A 21522-nucleotide genomic window follows, 5' to 3' on the forward strand; every position below is an offset into this window, starting at 1 on the left:
GTGCTATTATTATCCTCGTTTTACTGCTGAGGAAAATGAGCCTCAGAGAGGGCAACTAGGTGGCGTGGGGTCACACAGCTAGTAAATGTCAGCAGTAAAATTTAAACTCAGGTCTTTCCCACTCCAAATATAGAATTCTATCCACCACAACCCACTATGTAAGTATAAAGTGGGCTGCTAGTATGCATTGCTAGAGGGCTTTCTTTACCAGAAAATCCCTACACCAATGAAATTATGGTCTGGAGTACACATTAATCTCTACCTAACTCTGCGTGTATGTATGTGTGTTTAGAAGTGCACTTAGGTGTATATACATACATATTTAACTTCAAGCAGAAAATCTAAACATATATTGACTGAATGCAATAAAACCAACCTGAGATAGATGAGAACTTTAAAGTAAATATTATCATTATATATTTATCTCCAACTATCTGAGGCACTAACCATTCAATCAAAAGTATTCAAGAAAAAAATGTAGGCTTGTAGGAGTTAGCAGTGGAAAGGCCCAGAGGGCTTATCTAGACCAGCGGCCTCATTTTACAGATAAGGAAACTGAGGACCAGATATGGGAAGTGACTTGTCCAAGCCCACACAGGCAGCAGGGAGTGCAGTGAGGCACATAACTCCAGATCCAGCGCCAACCTGGGGCAGGGTGGGAAGGAAGATATTGACCATAATTACAAGTTTCTAGGATATTTTTACATAGGCCAAAATATAGGATCAACACCATTTCTGGTCAGTAATCAGTACTCCTTGATACAGAGATATTTTCAGAATCCTTCCCAAATCATCAGAAGCATCTATCCTAAATGCTATTCCCCTAGGGACACAGCCAGATCTGCAGCTTTATTTCACACTTTAAAACTCCCATGTGAGTAATGTTCCAGAAATGATAAGTTCAAATACATAAGGAAAATGGCCTCCCTGAAACTCTTAAAACACTCTTTTCCACAATCTGTTCTCATTGAAAACTTTTATGACTGCTGACAGGGACATCTCATTGGATGCCCCTCTTGTCAAGATGGGCCATGTTCAAAGTTTCAAAATTGGTTAATAACTGATCAGACACTGAATATCATTTTATATTGGGGCCAGTCATTAAAATCCTTGGGAAACTATATTACAACAGATAGAAACTAGGGTAGTGTAATATAACAATAACATTAATTTTATCATATTATTTTTATAGCTAGCATTTATATACCACTTTAAGGTTTACAAAATGCTCCTCATCACAACCCTGAGAGGTAGGTGGTATGATTACCCCATTTTTACAGGTGAGGAAACTGAGGCCCAGTGAGGCTAAGTGACTTGCCCAGGGCCACACAGTAAGTATCTGAGGCTAGATTTGAACTCAAGTCTTCCTGACTCCAGGTCCAACTTTCTGTCATCAGTGGGAGAGTGCTGTGTCCAGTGATCAGATGATCTGAGTTTCATGGCTTTGCTATTTGATAGCTGTGTGACTTTAGGCAAATCATTAGCCCTCTGAATCTCACTTTCTTCCCACTGGTAACATGAAGGCATTGAACCACATGATCTTTAGGGTTCCCTCCAACCCCAAATCTATGATCCAAAGTCCATCTTATCTCCCATTCTAGGGAGTTTGGGCTATTTTAACTCTGCAAAGAAATTCCTTCTAAATTAGAAAATAAGTTAGAGTATTTGAGAGCTGGAAGGGACCTTGGTAGCCAAGCCAAAGTCCAATCCAAGACGATGAAAGGGAATCCAAAGGTGACGCCTCCCACATATGGTCATCCAAGCTCTGCTCAAAGACCTCCCAGGATGGGGTAGCACCAATTCTTAAGAAACCATTCCACTTTTGGCCAACCCTAATCATTAAGAAGGCTTTTCCTGATATCAAACTTAAATTTGCCTCATTACAGCTTCCACTCATTGCACCTGGTTGCCCCTCTGGGGTCAAACCCAACCCATCTGACCCCTCCTCCACATGACAGTCATCATCCTGTTCCATTCTTCCTCTGACCCTCAGGTCAAACATGCCTTGTTTCTTTAGCTGATCCTCCTACCACAGGCAATTAAGCCCCTTCTCCATCTGAGATGCTTTCTTCTGGATGCTCTCTAGACTATCAACGTCTTTCTTAAACTGAACTGGACGGAACATGAGACTCCAGATGACATCTGATGATGGCAAAGTATGGTGGGACTCCAACCTCCCTAGCCCTGGAAGCTTCGCCCCTCTTAAGGCAGCCCAAGATCACATGAGCTTTTGTGACTTCCACATCATGCGGAAGACTTGCATTAAGCTTGCAGTCCACCAAAGACTCCAGATCTTCTTCAGAATAGCTTCTGCTTCACCACATCTCCCCTATCTTACCATAGGATCATAACTTTAGAGTTGGAGAACTTAGAAACTTTGAGTATAACTCTCTTATTTTATAAAAAAAGGAAAATAAAAGAAAAGCTGACTTGCGCAGGGTCAAACAGCTAGTAAATGCTCAAGGAAGGATTTGAACTCAGGTCTTCTTGACTTTAAGGCCAAGAAAGATCTGTCTATTGTGCCACCTAACTAATGGCTTATTGATTCTGGTCTGGAGGACATGTCCTTATACTAGGAATGAACAACACTATGGAAAAGTCATTTAAGATTTTGTCCCACTTGTTTCATGCTGGATGTCAAGGGCACCCTGCCTTGGGGGCTTGTTTAGTCTACTAAGGATGACTGGTTGAGTTCTGTCTGCTTCAGAACTGAGCTACATCCTTGGGCTTGGCTTGAAAAAGGAACAGACAGATTTGGCAGAGAATGAAGGCCAAGATGAGGGAAGGAGGAGAGAGACAGAAAGATGGAAGGAGGGAGGAAGAAGGAGAGGGAAAAGGAGAGGGATGGAGAGAGACAGAGACAGAGACAGACACAGAGACACACACAGAGAGAGACAGAAAGATACACAGAGACAGAGACATAGAGAAAGAGATAAACACACAGAGAAACAGAGACATAGACAGAGAGAGAAGAGAGAAACAGAGGGGGGGAAGGAGGGAGGAAAGGAGGTGGGAGAGAGAGGAAAAGAGAGAGGAGAGGGAAAGAGAGAATAGAGAGAAATACAGAAACAGACAGAGAGAGAGGAGAGACAGAGAGACAGAGACAGAGACACAGAGACAGAGACACAGAGAGAGAGCACACTATAGCTGGCAGAAGCCATAGAGAGGCAGTGGCAAGTAATGGAGAGCCTGAAAGGCCAGAACTTTTAGAGTCAGCCCCTTGAAGTTCATTGGGTCATACCTTTAGAACTAGAAGGGACCTTAAAAATCACCAAGTTCAATTATCTCATTGTACAGATGGAGAAACTGAGGTACAGAATTATGTGGCTTGACGCTTACTACCTGTGTGAAGCAGGATTTAAGCTCAGGAGTTCCAGACTCCAGACCCAGCCCTCTATCCGTTATGCCAAAGGGCTGCCAGGAAAGCCTCTCTGCTCCTCTGCTCCTCTTTGACTACTATCATATTACAATCTTTGACAAGAACACCTATACAAATATGCACATGTACGTACCTAGCTAACGCAATAGCCCGGTTCACTCTCTCTTCCAGGCCCAGCGTCCCCAGCGCCTTCCAAGTCATCCAGAATTTGAATGCATCAGGCCGGCGGCTGCACTGGATTGACTTGTCTCCTGTGTCGTAGCTGACATCATAGAACTTATCTTGTTGGAACAGGTAAGATGCGTTTGCAGAGTAGCATCTTTTTAGAAGGTCCTGTTGGGAATGAGAAAGGAAAAGAAATAATGCACCTGTACAAGATAGACTCTTTTAAGAATCATTTTTGTTCACTGCCAACAAACAGGTAAAAGGTGGGGCATTTGAGTGCTTTGGGTTGGGCTTATACATCACTGAATGATGGTCTTCCATCAACTCTGTCTCTTGCATGCATCTATTTAGTTGCATGCTGTCTTTCCCATTAGAGTGTAAGCTCCCTGAAGGCAGACACTGTTTTTGCATTTTTGTCTTTTTATCCCCATCCTTTAGCATCATGTCTTGCACATGGTGAATGCTAAATAAATGCTTCCTGAATCCTCAAAAGGAACTGATTGGTGTGTAATCGCTGCAGCTTAGCGATGGGGCTTTGTAAAGACCTCATTGATCAAGAGCATGACAGTGAATCTTCAGATTGCTAGCTGCCAACACTAACAATGGTAGTAAGGCTTGGAGGCTGCCATTTTGAAAGACCTGAAGAGAACTGAGACTACCAATGTTCCAGGAAGATTTCAATGGGCACTGGATCTGATGACTTTTAATTTGAGAAAACTCTGTGCCCTCTATGTACTTTTCCTCCAAGTCTGTGATTTTATTGGTATAGAAAAGTTCCTGTAAGGGAACCCCTTTTATCACTTTGACAACTGTTGTGCAACTGCTCTTCTTCAGAGAGTTGTGTTGGGCACTAAGAGGTCAAGGTGACTTCTCCCAGCTGACACCAACACTAGGAAGAGGCAGAACTTGAATGAGCCCAAGGTCAGCTCTCTATTTTCTTATACACATTACAGTTGTCAATGACAAAGAAAAGGGTACTATATCCATTTTTTTTCCCAACCCCACAATGAAAGGATTGGCAATGTTGTTCAGTCATTTTTCAGACTTGTACAACCCCTTGTGAGCTCATTTGACAGTTTCTTGGCAGAGATACTGGCATGATTCACCATTTCCCTCTCCATCTCATTTTACAGGTGAAGAAACTGAGGCCAACAGGATTAAATGACTTGCCCAGAGTCACACAGCTAGTAAGTGTCTGAGGCCAGATTTGAACTCAGGAAAAGGAGTCTTCCCATCTCCAGGCCTGGCACTCTATCCACTGCACCACATAGTGCCTGATCAGGGACGACATTCATGCAAAAACAAACATACAACAAACAAACCACCTACACATGCATTTTATATTGGGAAAAATGTCTGATAACACAACACAGCAAACTTAAGCTACTTGTTACTTTCCTAATCAATCTTCTCTAACTTTTTGTACATTCCATCATCTAATTTTTGTTTTTAATTGTTCCTGATTCAGGAGAGGAGACCACAGACATAATTTCTCTCTTCTTTCTCTACCAAACTTCTCAAGTGCAAAGTCTATTCTCCATCTCCCCACCACCCCCTAATTTCTTACCTCCCCTTAGTTTTGAAGATTTTCTTAACTATTTTACTGATACGACTCTCTCAAAGGTCACTGTGACATTCTTACCACTAAATCCAGCAGTTTTTTTCCCCTCAGTCGTCTCTCTCCTTGACCTCTCACCAACAACTGATACTTTTGACAAGTCCTTCCTCCTTAATGCTCTCTTGTAAAAAACACTATATTCTCTTGAAGACCTTGGGTCAAATCATTCCATTTTGCAGATGAGGAAACTGAGTCTTGGGGAAGTTGAGTGACTCCCACAGCTAGTAAGAGATGGACCTAGGATTCGAAACCAGGGCTTCGAATTCCAAATTTATTGTTCTTTTCACTTTACCATGCTGTTTGTCTTGAAGAAGGTTCACTGGGTCTTCCACATTCTGGCCTGAACCTGATTACTCCTCCTCTTGACAAACTCATTCATTCTAGTCAAACTGGTATACTTATCATACATACTATGAAATATTACTGCTTCTGCCCCTTTGGTCATGCCTACCTAATCCTTACTTTTTATTTTATTTTATTTTTGGTGAGGCAATGAGGGTTAAGTGACTTGCCCAGAGTCACACAGCTAGTAAGTGTCAAGTGTCTAAGGCCATATTTGAACTCAGATGCTAATTTGTTTAGAAGTTCTTCCTTATGTCAAGCTAGAATCTGCCTCTAACTTTAATTATTCCTAGCCCTAATTGTTCTTGCATGTGACAATATATCAACTGATTCTTTTAATATATGGTTTCCAATCCCTTCACTATCCCATTTGTCTTCCACCTTGTCAGTATCTTTCTCAAAATGTGGCATTCAAAATAGAACAGAATAGGCCTGTTACTATCATTTCTCTCCTGGATGTAAGGCATCTTCAGCCTCAGATCACAGGTTTTTGGCTGCTACATCACATCATATCAGTTTATATAATTTCATTCCTTACTGACACGTGTTGCTCATAGGTTTTCACTTTAAGACTAATTATAGAACTTCCAAACTAAAAGAAACATTAGCGATCACATCTAATTCAATCCTTTCATTGTGAACGTCCAGTTCAATACAACATCCAGCACAGTATATGTAACAGAAAGAGTCCTGGACTTGGAGTGAAAAAACATTATCAGTTTCAATTCCTGAGGCAATGACACTAGTCCAATGACTATGGGCTCATTTCCCCAATCTAAGCCTCAGTTTCCTTCCCCTAAAACTAGGAAAATAATACTCATACCGAGTACTTCACCAGGTTGTCGTGAGGAAGGTGATAAGAACTAGGATTAGGGCCTACATTTGCTGACTGGAAGCTCATGAGCTCCAAACAGAAGTTAGATGATTATTTGTTCTCAGGAATGTTCTGCTCCAGCACTTATTGGACTAGAGGCCTTCTAAGATCATGTTATTCTGTGAACTCCCTGATTTGCCCACAGAATAAAGTTCAAATTTCTGGCATTAAAGACCCTCCACAACCTGTCTTAAACTACCTTTCTAAACAATGTCTCAACATAAAACTTATATTCACTTGCTATTTTCCATGGTGCCTCGTACTTTGTTACCTCCACAACTTCACTCGTGTTTTTGCCTATACCTAAAATGCCCTCCCCTGCATTTCTGCCTATTGAAACCATTCTTCAAGGCAAATTCTCAAAAACAATTTCCTTCATAAGCCCTTACATCTACCCCAGCCCCAGGCAGAAGTGTTCTCCCACCTTTACCCTGATGCAGGCCATGTAAGTGCTACGCTAATGAGACCGAGCCTTGCACTTGAGCTACTTGCCAGACTGATGTGTGTACCATGCAGAATCATAATCTCCTTAAAGGCAAGCACTGTCACATATACCTTTGTCTTCCTAGCATAAGTAGTATGGGAAACTTTATGAGAAGCCCTGACATTTATAGAGCACTTTTACACTGATAAAGTACTTTATATACATTATAGTAATAACTTAAAATGATACAGAGCTGACAATCCTGTGGGGCCTGTAGTATGAGAATTAGATTTATTTTATCAACAAGGAATCTGAAGGTCTGAGAGGTGAAGTGATTTGCCTGCCCACAATCACATGCTTCCCTAAGTTCCTAAGATGGAATTTTAACCAGGTCTTCCTGACCCAAATCCACCACTGTATTCACTAGGCATGCTGACCACAATCATCACAACAGCCCAGGGAAGGAGGCACCATGGGTATTATTGCGTCTACTGTAGGTTCAGAGAGACTGTGATTAATCAGTAAGCTAGTTAGTGAGAAAGCCACTGTTGATAAGTAAAACTGTAATTCTGTTTTTTGGGGGGTTTTTTGTGAGGGCAACTGGGGCTAAGTGACCTGCCCTGAGTCACACAGCTAGTGAGTGTTATGTGTCTGAAGCCAAATTTGAACTCAGGTCCTCCTGACTCCAAGGCCAGAGCTGTATCCACTGCACCACCTAGCCGCCCCCCCCCCAATCCTTACTTTTTAAGGCCCAACTCAAGTTCCAACCTCTCTGTGATGCCTTCTTCTACTGGTCTATACTACAATGATTTCTTTTCAACTCTTAAAGCATTTATTGCCCATACCAGTAATCTGGTACATAGCACCTGCTAATAATGCTCTATCTCCCACCCTAGCTTGCCTGCCTACCCAGCAGCCCAGATCTCCACTCAGGTGGCCTAGTGGGAAGCAGGCACTTTTGGCTGCCCTCTACTCCACCATCTCTAACCCCCTGACAATGCAAGAACTTTGAGGTCAACACCTAGCCCAGAGACCAAGAGGACCCTACCAGATACCCAGCCATCATGCTTCCAGACCCTCAGTCACTGCTATCTGACCTGCCAATGCACTTTAAAAATAGTTTTTTAAAATGATTATTTATTCACGTTAAACATTCTATTTTTTTAAAAATTTTGAGTTCCAAATTCTCTCCTTGCCTCCTAGCCCTTCCCCCATCCACTGAGAAGGCAAGCAACATATCAATTACATATGTGAAATCAAGTAAAACAAATTTCTATATTAGCCATATTCCAAAAAGAACAAGAATAATAAAGAGAGTGAGAAATTCTGCTCCAATTTGCACTCAGAGCGCATCAGTTCTCTCTCTCTGGTGGTGGATAGCATTTTTTCATAGTGAGTCCTTTGGAATTGTTGCAGATCATTGTATTGATCAGAGTAGCCATGGCATCCCCAGGTGATCATCATTACAACACTGCCATTACTGAGCACCATGCCAATACACGTAAAGGGTTCTTGGGCCTTCCGTCTACCCTATAACTGCAAGCTTAGAACCACTGGGTCTTTCCATCTGCTTTGTAGTTTGAACTTCTTGAGAAGCAGGACTGTCTTCCTTTTCTATTTCTATTCTCAGTGCCTGGCACATAGTAAGTCTATAATAGTGTCTGGCACATAGTAAGTCTAAAATAAATGCCTTTTCATTCACTTGTTTATCGTATTAGTATTTATGTCTGATCTGTCAAGTGGACTGGAGAGGCCTGGACGGGCAGGGACTGTGTCTTCTCCTAAACAGCTCAGTGCTGACCATGGTGCCTTGAACAGAGCAGCAACCAAATGAATATCTATCATTGATGCTAATGATGAGGACATTCTTTGCACTCACACCATCACTCACACCCAAATGGCATTTAGTCCATATGGAATGATCACAGCCAAGAAGTTTCACACGTTGTACATGCCCCAAAATGGAATATTTCAAATGCACAGTGTTTTTAGCAAGCTATAGAGTCACTCAAAGATTCCTGAGGTCTTCCTAAATAACATTCTTGGAAAAAGGAAAAATATAGTTGCAGAAGAAGTGGAATTGCTTTATTTCAGTTACTGAGGCTATATGGCTATGAGTCATGGAATGTCACCATCTCTGAAGAATTCAAGTTGTGTGTCACCCAAAGGGCAGTGGTGGGCACAGAGAGGATACAACACATCGCCCACAACCAGCAAAGAATGGTGCTGAGAGAATCAGCATATGAAGGATGTCCTCAGAGAGATCTGTTACCGGCAAAGGATGTGGATTGGCCATGTGGTGAGAGCAAGGGAAGAGCAATGGCCAGGCTATGAGCTGTCCAGCAGAGCTAATGCCATCTTGGGCTTCTCCAGGGAATAAGGAAGCACCAGCTCAGTTCCCCTCTTCCTTGGCCAGACCCCATCTGTGGTAAGGTGGCCACTTCTAGGAGCCATGCTTTAGGAAACACATGGATAAGCTAGAGAGTGTCCAGGGGAGGGAGATCAGGATAAGGAAGGACCTCCAAACCACATTACATGAGGATAGGTTGAAGGAATGGCAGATGATTAGCCTGAAAAGAGAAGGTTCGGGGAAGGGAGAGGCAGATATGATAGCTGTCTTCAAGTACTTAAAAAGCTGCCATGATACTAGGGACAGGTAGAAACATGAGACCTATGATTTTATTGATATAGGGAACTCCCAGGTGAAGAAACTTTCTTTACCAATGCAGGTTAGTACCTTTTCTTATTACCTAGGGCTTTGGTGTCAAACTCTGGTTGTGTATCGATTTAGAAAACCATAAATTAACATTATCTATGTTTCAGTGTGCTTTTATTTTGTTAACTATTTCCCAGTTATATTTTAATCTGGCTTTGCCAGCAGCAGGTGTTGGCACCTCTGACCTGGAGTACGGGGAGGTTAAGGGATGGGAGTCACTTGTCCATATTCTACAGGTCATTAGCTTGAATTCTTCAGAGACTGTGACATTCTATGACTCATATTCATACAGTATCAAGGTCACACAGCCAGTATGAGGTCAAAAGAGAAATTTGAATGTAGAAGCGAGATTAAATTTGTTTTGTTTGGCCCCAGAGGGCAGAATCAATAGCAATGAGTAGAAGATGTAAAGCGGGAAATTTCAGGTTTGAAGTCAAGGAAGACTTCCTAGCAATTAGACCCACTCCAGCATTAGGTAATGGGTTCTTCTTCAGTGGAGGTCTTCCAGCAGTGGCTGGATGGTCCCTGGTCTGGTGTGCTGTAGTGGGGATCTTTTGGGGGTGTGTGTTGCGTCAGATGACTACCAAGATCCCTTTTAGCTGAAATTCTGTGATACATTAATATCCATGAAATATCAAGAAATTTAGAGGAATGTGCCTGTCACATACCTCTTCCCACCCGCTACATCCTGAGGCTTCCCCCTCTCCCCCAGGAATTTATAGGAAGACTGGCAAAAAATCCCTAAGACAAGAAGGCATGGCTAGGCTACTAGGTGCACCATAGAAGAGTATATAAGCCCCCATAGATTAGATCACAGATTTATCAAAGTACACTATTACCTTTAAAACAATCCATAAACAATCCTGAATAGAATGCAGGCAGGGGACAAGCATTTACAATAGCACCTACTATATATCAAGCACTGTTCATCATCTCATTTAATCCTCACAACAACCTTGGGAGGTAGGCGCCATTACTATCCCCATTTGATAAACAAGGAAACTGAGGCAGACAATGGTTAAGTGACTTTGCCTGGGGTCATACAGCTAGTAAAGTGTCTGAAGCTGAATTTAAACTTAGGTCTTCCTGACTCCTGTCCCAATCGTCGGTCTACCGACCTCTCTAGCTGCCTTTAGGAATGGGAAAAGGTATTTTCTTTTTATAAACAAAGGATTATTCCTGCTTTTTACTTTTCAAGAACAGTCATTTCCCTGTACTCCCACCCTAAGACACTGAACTCTTCTTGGTAACAAATATAAATATTTAAGAAATGCCAATTGATAGAATCATCTGAGCACAACACAGCTTCCTCATCTGCATCCCCCCTTCTTCTACTAATATCATTATCACTTCTCTGGGACCCCAATGGTCCCTGATAATGAAGGCTGTCTGCTCTGTAGACCTTTCCTTATCTCTCCAGATCTTGACACTTTCCTAAACCAGAAGGCAGGTTGATTGGCAATTCTCTATGAACAAAAGTTAAGGCCTCCCCAATACATTCCCCGCAGCCTACAGAAAAATAAACCGAGATGAAGCACCTGCTCAGCCTTATACTAACAGGTTAGTTCCCAGCCCATGTCCACAAAGTACTAAAAGTTCACATCACACATAGTAAGGAGAACACACCCATCCTTCCCCTCTCTGTGTATCATGGTTACTGACATATTTATCCTTTATCAAAACTGAAAAATCAAAACAATTCCCCCAGCAATGACTGCTCAGTCCTGCTAAGGGCAAATCCTCCTGGCTTTTGCTACAAATGCCCTTCACTGAAGGCAAATCTCAGCTGGATAGGCAAATGAAGAAGGACAGAGTCAATAACACACACTCCAGGCTAAATAATTGGCCTGTTGGCTGTGGCCCCACTAATTTCTTCTTGGTGAACATTCTGCCTGCCTTGTGAAATTTCATAAAGAGCCACTGGAGCGTTGGGACTTGTTCTTGAGAAAACAAATGATGAGTTTGCGCATCCCTCCCCACCCAACTCCCTCCCACCCAAAGTCCCTGCTGTGCATTTGATTTCACATTCTGGTATTAAAATGAATAAAGCAGCCTCACTTCTAAGATGTCCTTCAGCAGTGAGAGAAAGATTATGTTTCTGAGGAAAATATTGTTTTGGAATAATGACAGCAGCATGAACAAGTTTAGGGATATTGTTTTTAATAGTTTAAGGAAACATCTTCATACTATCCAGTAGAGACAGAATGCAGAGATTGGGAACCTGGTAAGAACCATCACTTGAGGCTAAAAATGAATCAGAAACATTAACACATGATGAAGTTAATTAAGTATCATCTCACAAACCAAGAAAGGAAAACACTCAGGGACTGAATGACTTAGTCTGCTTGACAAAAAATAGGGAAGGTAAGAAATGTAGATCTTTGCATTATGTTTCAATTCTAGTATCTCTTAAGCAGCTTGTGGAAATCAAAATGGTAGCTGGAAAGACATTAGACTTGGGGGGTGGGGTATAGGGTCAAAAGACAGTATCAATCTATGTAACTATGATTAGGTATAGTGACTAGAACTCATTGGCCTTAGTAAGAAATCATAGAATTGCAAAATTTTATCTTTGTTTTGGACCTCAAGGATCATCTAGTCTAATTCTTTTCTGAAATGTGAAGACCTTCTACAAGAAATGGGTACCTGGCCTTCTTGGAGGATGAATCATGGTTCATTGGGAAAAGCTGGATTTGGAATCAGAAGACCTGGTCTCCATTCTTATCTCTGATGCTTCCTGTCCATGGGTAAATCAACTAACATTTCTGGGCCTCAGTTTCCTCATCTGAAAAATGAGACATCTGAGGTCTCTTCTAGCTCTAAATCTATGATACTCTGGAATCTGACACTTTCAGGTTCACAAAGTTCTTTCTATACATTACCCTATTTGACTATCACAATGACCCCATGAGGGAGGCACTAGAGGTATTGTTATCATCTGAATTTTACAGATAAAGGAAACAGAAGCTAAGAGAGATTCAGTGACTTTCTCAGAGTCACACAGCTGTTCCAGTGTCAGGTAGGTTTTGGAACCAGATCCAGAAGTCTATCCACCACGTCATATTGCCTCTTTATATTTCCCAGGAGAATAGATCAGAAAAGGACCTTAGAGGACATCTAATCCGTGATCATCACCACCACTCTCATTTTATAACTGAGGAAACTGAGGCCCAAATAGGTTATGTGACTTTCCCAAAGTTACCCAAGTAAAGTGTCAGGACTGGGATTTAAACTCAGGTCCACTGACTCTAAATATAACACTCTTTCCACTGGACCATTTTTCCTATCTGCCTGACCTATAGTAATTCCACTTTTACTTATTATTAAGGAGCCCTGATGGTCATCGTTTTTTTTTTGTTTTTGTTTTTGTTTTTAAGGCAATCGGGGTTAAGTGACTTGCCCAGGGTCACACAGCTAGTAAGTGTCAAGTGTTTGGTCTGAGGCCGGATTTAAACTCAGGTCCTCCTGACTTCAGGGTCGGTGCTCTATCCACTGTGCCACCTAGCTGCCCTGATAGTCATCATTTAACACTGAGCTGGGTGTATCTATGGCAGTAATATAGGCTAGTTATATCTAGGAGTATGGGGCAGCTAGGTGATACAGTGAATAGAGTACCAGGCCTAGAATCAGGAAGACTCATCTTCCTGAATTCAAATCTGGCCTCAGACACTTACTGGTGGTGTGACCCTGGGCAAGCCATTTAACCCTGTTTGCCTCAGTTTCCTCGTCTGTAAAATGAGCAGGAGAAGGAAATAGCAAACCACTCCAGTGTCTCTGCCAAGAAAACCTCAAATGCAGTCACAAAGAGTTGGATGTGACAAAAATGACTGAACAACAGTATTCAGGGTTGTACTGGTAAATGTTTAACCACCAACCCCCCTCCCCCATGTGAATATGGAGCACATTAAGTTTAATCAACATTATTAACATTTTTCCATCACTTTTTTTCAGCCTCAGTAATTAATAAAACAATAAATCAAACCCTGATTCATAGCCTCTGCCAATTTCCAGGGTGAAAATGCTGCAACTGAAGATTTAACAATCAGCTCTTATGAGCCAATACAAATAGATTCCAACACACTACTGGTTGTATTCCAGATCTTCATTAATAGTACCATCAAAGTGTTCATGAACATTTCATATCAGTATTTGGATGATTGGCCTCTATTATACTCTAGTTTGAGAATACCTTAGTGTCTGACGCATGTATCAAATTTGTAGAAGACACAAAGTTGAATGGGATAGCTGATATGAAGAGTGAGAGAATCAGGATCCAAAGAAAATTCCAGAGTCTGGAATGTTGGTCCAAATTTAGTCAAATGAAAATGAATGGGAATAAATGTAAAGTCTTAACCTTGGGTCCAAAAAATCAACTTTACAATTTGAAGAAGGGGAAGCCTAGACAGCAGTTGATGTAGCATTCAGAACTATCCAAAAATGGAATCAACTGCTTCAGAAGGCTTCAGGTTTTTTTTTTCCACATTAGAGTATTTTTCGGCAAGGGCTGGATGACCGATTGTTGGGTACTTTGTAGAATGAATTCTTTTTCAGTTGCAAGTTGGCCTAGATGGCCTCAGAGTTCCCTTATAACTGAGATTCTTTGATTTAGTAACCTGCTTAAAGAACAAACAAAACGAAATGGAAGTCAAGAGGTGGGGATTCTCTGCTAAGTCACTTAACTTTTCCTTCTTGAGTTTCCCTGTTTGCCAAAGGGAACGATATTGCTCTGTCTATGAAAAAGAGAATTCAATGGGGGAAGGCATAGTTGCTATTACCTGCTGGGTTTCTGAAGATCACACTGGTTTTCTTGATTTCGTTTCCAACATCTTTAGGTAATGAGCACTCATCTAACAGTCTGGCAGCAAAATCAACTTGGTGAAATCCTCAGGCTATATCTAGGATGTTAAGTACTTAACTGCTTGGTTAGATCAAGTTACTGCTCCTTTTCTAAAAGCACAACTCTGAAAAATTTACAGGATTTCTGAAGATAGTAAAACTTTCCTGAACAAGAAGAATTTCCTGGAAGAATAGAGGTGTGTAATGCAAATGCATAAATTTTTTTTGTTGTATTCTATTCTTAACAGAAAAGCGTACTGCAATCTTAAAAATTTACCCTATTTGGGGCTAGGGAGGGGGCAGTCTGAAAGAAAAAAATAAAGATCAGAGAAGCCTTTAAAAAAGATCATGGAAATCGAGAGTGGGAGGGGAGACTTGCCTCAGAATCTTCTAAGTGATTTTATAAATAGATGAGACAAATTTGATATCCCAGGCATTGTTGAATGCCATCTTGGAGTACAAAGTGGTCTTGTCCTGGCTTAAAAATAGCTTGCTAATCTTCCCTTTTAAGTTGGCTGAATGATTGGAGTTAAGACGGAGTCCATATATTGCTATATCAAGGCTGAGGCAGCCTTAGATCAGGAGACAGAAGTCTTGGGTTCAAATCCCAGCCACTCACAATCTATGAGACCTTTGGACAAGTCTTTTATCCTCTCTAGGTCTCAGTTTTCTCATCTGTAAAATGAGAGGGGTTGGATTAAAAGGATTTTGGGAATCTTTTCCACCTCTAAAGCTATGATTCTATGGTGTCACTGAGATGGATAAAATCTCACAATCACTTCAGCCACCAACTAAGTCATGAACTGAACTCTTCATCCCATTTGTCCGGTGGCTTTCACTGAGCTATTAATCACAGGGAAGAAAGATTATCTTTGTTATCTTTGGCTCCAGAGGACAGAACTTGGTAGACTTTGCAAAAATGCATATTTAGGACTGATAGAAGGAAAACAAATTCCTAATAATGAGTTACATCGAAGTGGAATGTTCTGTATTGGGAGGTAGTGAGTTTCCCCTCACTGAAGGTCTTCAAGCAAAGGCAGATGATAACTTGTAAGGATGTTTGGGGATTGTTTTTCTAAGTATGGCTCAAACAAGATGGCCCTGGAAGTCAGACCCAACTCAGAGATTCTGGGCTGTTGAATGTGCTTAGCAAAATCTCTATAAATATTGCTAAATATTCCAAAGTTAGCTTTTGTACCCCACCATCTCCAGATTACCATCAATTTCCAATTGGTGAAGTCTAAACTGAAGGTCTTTTGACTATGGCTTGACTAAAAAATGATATAATTTGTTTTTGAGAGGCAGTATAACATAATGGGTAAAGTACTAACCTCAGAGTTTGGAAGAACTTGGTTCAAATCTATCCTCTAACACATAATAGCTGGGTGACTCTAGGCAAGTCACCTAAACTGAAGGCACCTAGATGGCTGAGTACATAGAGAGCTGAACTTCAAGTCAGACAGATTTGAATTCAAATCCAGTCTTAGATAGTTGCTAACTGTGTGATCTGGGGCAAATCACTTAACCTCTACCTACCTTAATTTCCTGCATCTGTAAAATGGGGCTAATAATAATACCTCCTAGGTTTGTTGCGAGAACAAAATGAGATATTTGTAAAGAGCTTTGTGAACTTTAGAACCCAATATAAATGCCAGTTGTTGCTATTGTTATTACCTAACCTCTCAGTACCCCAAGCAATTCTCTAAGAGTATAAGTTGCAAAGCAGATGCTGATCTGTTTTGGGAGAGGGAGGTTCCTGATGAGAGAACCGCCTACACAGAGGTGTGCTAGAACCAGCTTTGCAAGTCAATTGTTCAGTTTTCAGTGGGACCATTTATACCTTGGAAATCAGCAAACACTACAAATCAAGGTTTGGCTTCTTTTGTTGATTGTCTAGACTTAAGAAAGTGATGGAGAAAATATTAATGAAACAAATTCAACTTAAAAGTGTGTTGTGGGTTCTTTTTTTTTTGGAAAGCCATTTGTTAAACATTTACAAACACACCCCTTTTCTTACAGTACACCAATGAAATCAAGAGTCTGGATCCCAAACAAACAAAAAAGACCCCAACAAACCAAAAAAAAAATTTTTGTGTTTACTTATCCATGTAAATTTCCTCTCTATAGAGAGTGGAAACTGTTTGAGGGAAGGGACTTCTGTTTTTTCTCTTTGCATCCCAGGCTCCCTACAATGTACCTTATCCCTAAGTAAGGGCTTGTTGAATTAAAAGCACATAGCAAAAACAAGCTAGAGTCCTCAAGTGATACTGAGCAAGGGCATCAGACCTTCCCCAGAGATGGTCACAAGGACAACACATATAAAACTGTCCTCTTTCTATGTTTACTGCACTGACAAAGAGGAAAAGCACAACTCTGCATTGAAGTTCAATGAAATTCCTCCTATTCCAAGTACAAACACTTAACAAGATCAGGCCGGGTCTAGTGCTTATTGAGCAGTTGTTAACAAGACCTCAGGTCCAGCTCAAAAGGAATTTTCAACCTGAAGCAGAAAGATCACAGGACTCTATTTCCTGGAGTTGGAGCAGCCTCTGGAGTTCTGGCCTCTGCAGCCCGGAAGAGAGGTGAAAGATTGATTTTCAGAGTGAATAAGAGGCTTTGCGGAAAAGCAATTTCTGAGCTAAAAGTGACCAGGTCTTCCTTTCCTTTTTTTAAAATAACTTTTTAGGAAATTTTGGAAACATCTGAAAATTCCATAAACATGAGCAATCTGTCTAAATAAATTTCTTTCTCAAGTAACTTCAATTGAAATGTTATGGAATTCACTCTGCAAACCTGCATAGAAACATTGAGAGCTGGCATACTTTTTACATTTCAAAGATTTCCTAATAAAATATGTGAAGATCTAAAAAAATAATAAGAGCTAGTAATAGCTGGCATTTATATAATGCTTCAAAGTTTGCAAAGCACTGTACATATATTATTTCAATGGATCTTTACAACAACCCTGGGTGCTGTTATCACACTCATTTAACAGATGAAGAAACAGACTGAGAGAGGTTAAGTAACTTGCTTGGTATGCAGCTAGTAAACGTCTGAGAAGGGATTTGAATTCAGGTCTTGACTCTGTCTAGCCCTGAGAGACAGACAAATAATGTTAAGTTGTCTGAAAGCTATGTCCTCCTAATGAGCTATGATTACAAGTAGGAATTACTTCAACATTATGATGGTGCTGGGGTACAGGAGAACTGTAAGAAACAGTCTCCATCAGGGTTTTTATCCTCAGCTCTATAAATGTTTTTAGGCTCAGAAACTTCAATGACACCTTATTGAAAGAACAAGGACTTCAAATTAAACAAATGTGAAAGACACATTTCAAATCCTATTTACAAAATAAATACATAGTTTCCAAAAGGGAAACTTAAGGATGTAGTAGCTATTTAAACTAAACAGATGGGTTTTTGCTTTTTTTTCCCCACTTACTCTGTAGCTCACTTTCCTTTGACCTGCCCTCACTAAATTAGGGTTTGTTTAGAAGGAGAGTGGTTCCTACAAGTCACTATTCTCGGTATCATAGTGGTAACTCCTACTCTAGCTGAAGCTCATGAGCCCCCACTAGTATATTTCTGATGAACAAATCAGTCACGAAAAATTAGCCTTAATCAAAATGGAAAATGCAAAGCAAATACACAATATTTACATAACATTCTACTCATAAATTTAGATGATAGTCTACTACCAATGTATGGAATATCTGTGGGAACAATAGACACACACTTAATGTCCCAGGGTAATAAGGCATACTCATAAGGAATATATGTGCCCAGGGCAACCTACAATTATGGAACTCTAAAACTGAGTATTTCTTTCTGTCTTGGGAATTGGCCATAAAAACTCCTTGATGAACACAGTTTCTATATGAATACATGCTTCTATTGCTAAGCTGTCCTGCTTTTCTTACACTTTACTCTCCTCTACATACCCGACGACTCAGCAGCACTCAATACCATACTATTTCCTTGGTTCACCCCCATGCCTGGAATTCTCTACCTCCTCATTTCTATACCTTGACTTTCCTGGCTTCCTTCAACAGTATGCTCAAAACTCAACTTTTGCAAGAGGCCTTTCCAGATTTTCCTATGGCCAGTGCTTTCTCTCTGAGATTAACTTATATATACACTGAATATATCTTGAATGTACAATTTTTAATATGTTGTTTCCTGCATTAGAATTGCAGAGACTGTGTATTTGACTCTCTTTGTAGCATCAGTGCTTAGTACAATGCCTGATACATAGTAAGAGCTTAACAAATTCTTGTTGACTAACACAAAGCTAAGCACACAATCTTAGCTAGATAGATCAATACACTGGTATTTCTTCTATGATGCTCCATTTTTAAGCTGTCTCCCTCATAAGCTGAGCTCACTCCTCAACAGCCACCATGTTATCCACCATTTCTAGCATCAGTCTTAGTTTATTCCTTCAGCTGCAGTAATGCTATGTCCTTCAAAGAAAAGGCAGTGAACCTCATCCTATGGTTGGCAAAGAGGTCTCTAACTCTCTTTCTTTGTAAGATTCTTCTACTTTACCTCTATGAAATAACAGGTGCCAGTGCAGAGAAGCACTTTCTTTCTTCTTCTCTTTTCAGTGACAGATGGCAATAGTGAATAAAATATATCTCCACTCTTTCTTTTTCTTTTTCCTCCATAGCAAGTGACAATTGGAAGCAGAATATATCCTCACTACTCCTTCTTCTCTAAAGCAAGTTTCAGTACAGAGTAAACTGTATACTCTTCCTTCTTTCTCCTCTTCCCCCTCCTCAGCAGCAGGTAGCAATGAAGAGAGAATTTCAGTCACTCTTTGGCCAACCCAATCTGCCCTGTAATAAATGATGGTGTATGGAAAAGGGCATGGCTTCTTTTTGACACAGCTCTGAAGTCTGTTCTTTTACCTCTGTCTTTTTTATTCATCAGTTAACTCCTCTCTTTGAAAGACTTCACCTTATCATATGGTTTATAATCAAATTCTCTTTTGTTACTAAGTCATAATCAGGTAAAGTATATTTGTTCTATAATCATAAAAACAGTTCTGGTGCCCATAGTTTCCTAGTCATGAGCTTCACAAGGACTCTACTTTTTCCCCTACAAATGAACCTTTGAAATACAAAACATTGAAGGAGACTTATTCACTCCAAAATTCTATCATATGCAGCAACTTACATGAGCACAACTTTATCAGTTCTCATTTGTAGCATTGCAAAAGACTCTTGATTGTCTTCCTGATGCCAGGCTCTCCTCTGTGCAACCCATCCTATAAAATAATCTTGCTCAATCATAAATCTGACTACGCCACTCCCCTGCTCAAGAACATTCAGTAGGTCACCATTGCTTCTAGAATTACATACAAACCCCTCAGTTTGGCATTCAAAGTCATTAGCAATATGGCTTCCACATATCTTTCTAAACAGTTCATATTACTCACGTTCATATAAACCACATTCTGAGTGAAGTGGTATATTTGTTTTTTTCTGAACTTGACATTCCACCTCATGCCTCCATGTCTTAATATAGGCTGTCCACCATTCAAGTCCTCCTCAAGTCCAGCTCTTAGAATACCTAGCTTCCTTGAGGTTCAGCTGAGGTGTCATCTGCTATGGGCAGCAGTTTCTGATTCCCATGGCTGCTAACTGTTCTTTCCTCAAATTTTGTTATATTTGCTGGTCTCTTTGCATGGTATATCCATGAAGTGGAATGTAAATTCCTTGAAGGTAGGATCTGCTTTTCTCTTTTGCCTTTTATCCAAAGTGCCTAGCATAGTTCCTGGCACACAGCCAGTATTTAATAAATGTTTGTGACATTGAATTTAACTTAATAGAAGATTAAAATGCCTTCATTCTCTAACGATTTACAAAAGCTAGATTTGATTTAATTCAACAGGCACTGATTAAGCACCTACTATGTTCATAGAAAACACTGCACATCCCCATCTCACGACATTTTCTATAATACCATGAATTTACATATCCTCAATAGTAATCAAGGCAATGGAGACATTTCTAAAACAAACATCCTTTCTCAGACAAGAAAAATTTAGCAGTGACAGACTGATTGATTCATTGTCTTAACGATATCTAGTGGGAGGGGGGAAAACATCCAACACTCCTGATTTCCAATGTCTATTCACTTGCCACCAACAGGTGAATGGCTCCAGAAGTCATAGTTCTATTCAACAAAGAAAGCATTCACTGAATACTTTCCCCAAGGCTTCCTCTCATGTTTCACGGAGTGGTTTAACTGAAGGCTAAGCTATCTGCCAGCTTTCCTAATTGGAAAATGAAACTATTAAAGTGGACAGCACTCAAAACCCAGCTCAATGCCACCTTTCCAGCTGAAAGCAATCTTTTTTATTACTATTAAATATAAGTTTGTAGTTCTCCTTGGCTCTGAAAACTGGGTTTTTCATTGTCTTTTACTGTGATTCTGGCAGATTTGATAGTGAAATGGTACAAAGAATCTGACAGCACACCAAATGGAAGCATCGGCATCTCTGCAACAGAATGCTGATGGTTTAATCTGTTCTACAGAGCTGTCTTTCACTAGTAATAAAACTAAGAAATCATACTTCAAGACCAAATCCAGAGGACATACAACAGTTGTCTATACTACTCAGTGATACCTACATAATGAAATAAACAGAAAAGGAAGTGACAAAACAAAAGGAAGTAACAATACAAAAGGAACCAAAGCCTGTCCTCCTTGCTGTTCAATCAATCAATCAACAAACATATATGAAGTGCCTTTTATGTGTTAGAGATCTTACTAAGTGCTGGGGCTATAAAAAGAGGCATAATACAGAATCTCCTAACTTTGGGCATTTTCCCTACCTGTTCTCCATGCCTGGAATTTTCTCCCTGCTCATTTCTACCATCTGGCTTCCAAGGGTTTCTCAAGTCTCAGCTAAAGTCCAGAACTCAGCCCAGTGACTTCTACTTCCTCTTTCACCTTAATGTCTTCCCTCCAAGATGATGTTCAATTCATCCCATATGTTTATATCAAGTTGTTTGCAAGTTGTCTCTTCCAGTAGACTATGAGCTTCTTGGGAACAGTGACTGTTTCTGTCTTTCTTTGTATTTGCAGCACTTAGCATGGTGCTTGATAAATGCTTATCAGCTTGTTGACTAATTATTTACAGCCGTTTTGCAAGAGACAAG

The 21522-nt window shown here is 40.4% G+C and overlaps 1 protein-coding gene across 1 annotated transcript in view; it reads right to left on the minus strand.

Moving 5' to 3' along the window:
- The window catches only part of LOC114050654 (acidic amino acid decarboxylase GADL1), a 166738-nt gene that overhangs the window by 85833 nt on the left and 59383 nt on the right, over positions 1-21522 (minus strand). Inside the window, exon 11 of the mRNA XM_027872501.1 lies at positions 3513-3712. Within this exon, the coding sequence (XP_027728302.1) occupies positions 3513-3712 (200 nt within the window). The remainder of the gene's footprint in view (positions 1-3512; positions 3713-21522) is intronic.

The sequence above is a fragment of the Vombatus ursinus genome, unplaced genomic scaffold (assembly GCF_900497805.2).
Source record: "Vombatus ursinus unplaced genomic scaffold, bare-nosed wombat genome assembly UNPS02014799.1, whole genome shotgun sequence".
NCBI lineage: Eukaryota > Metazoa > Chordata > Mammalia > Diprotodontia > Vombatidae > Vombatus > Vombatus ursinus.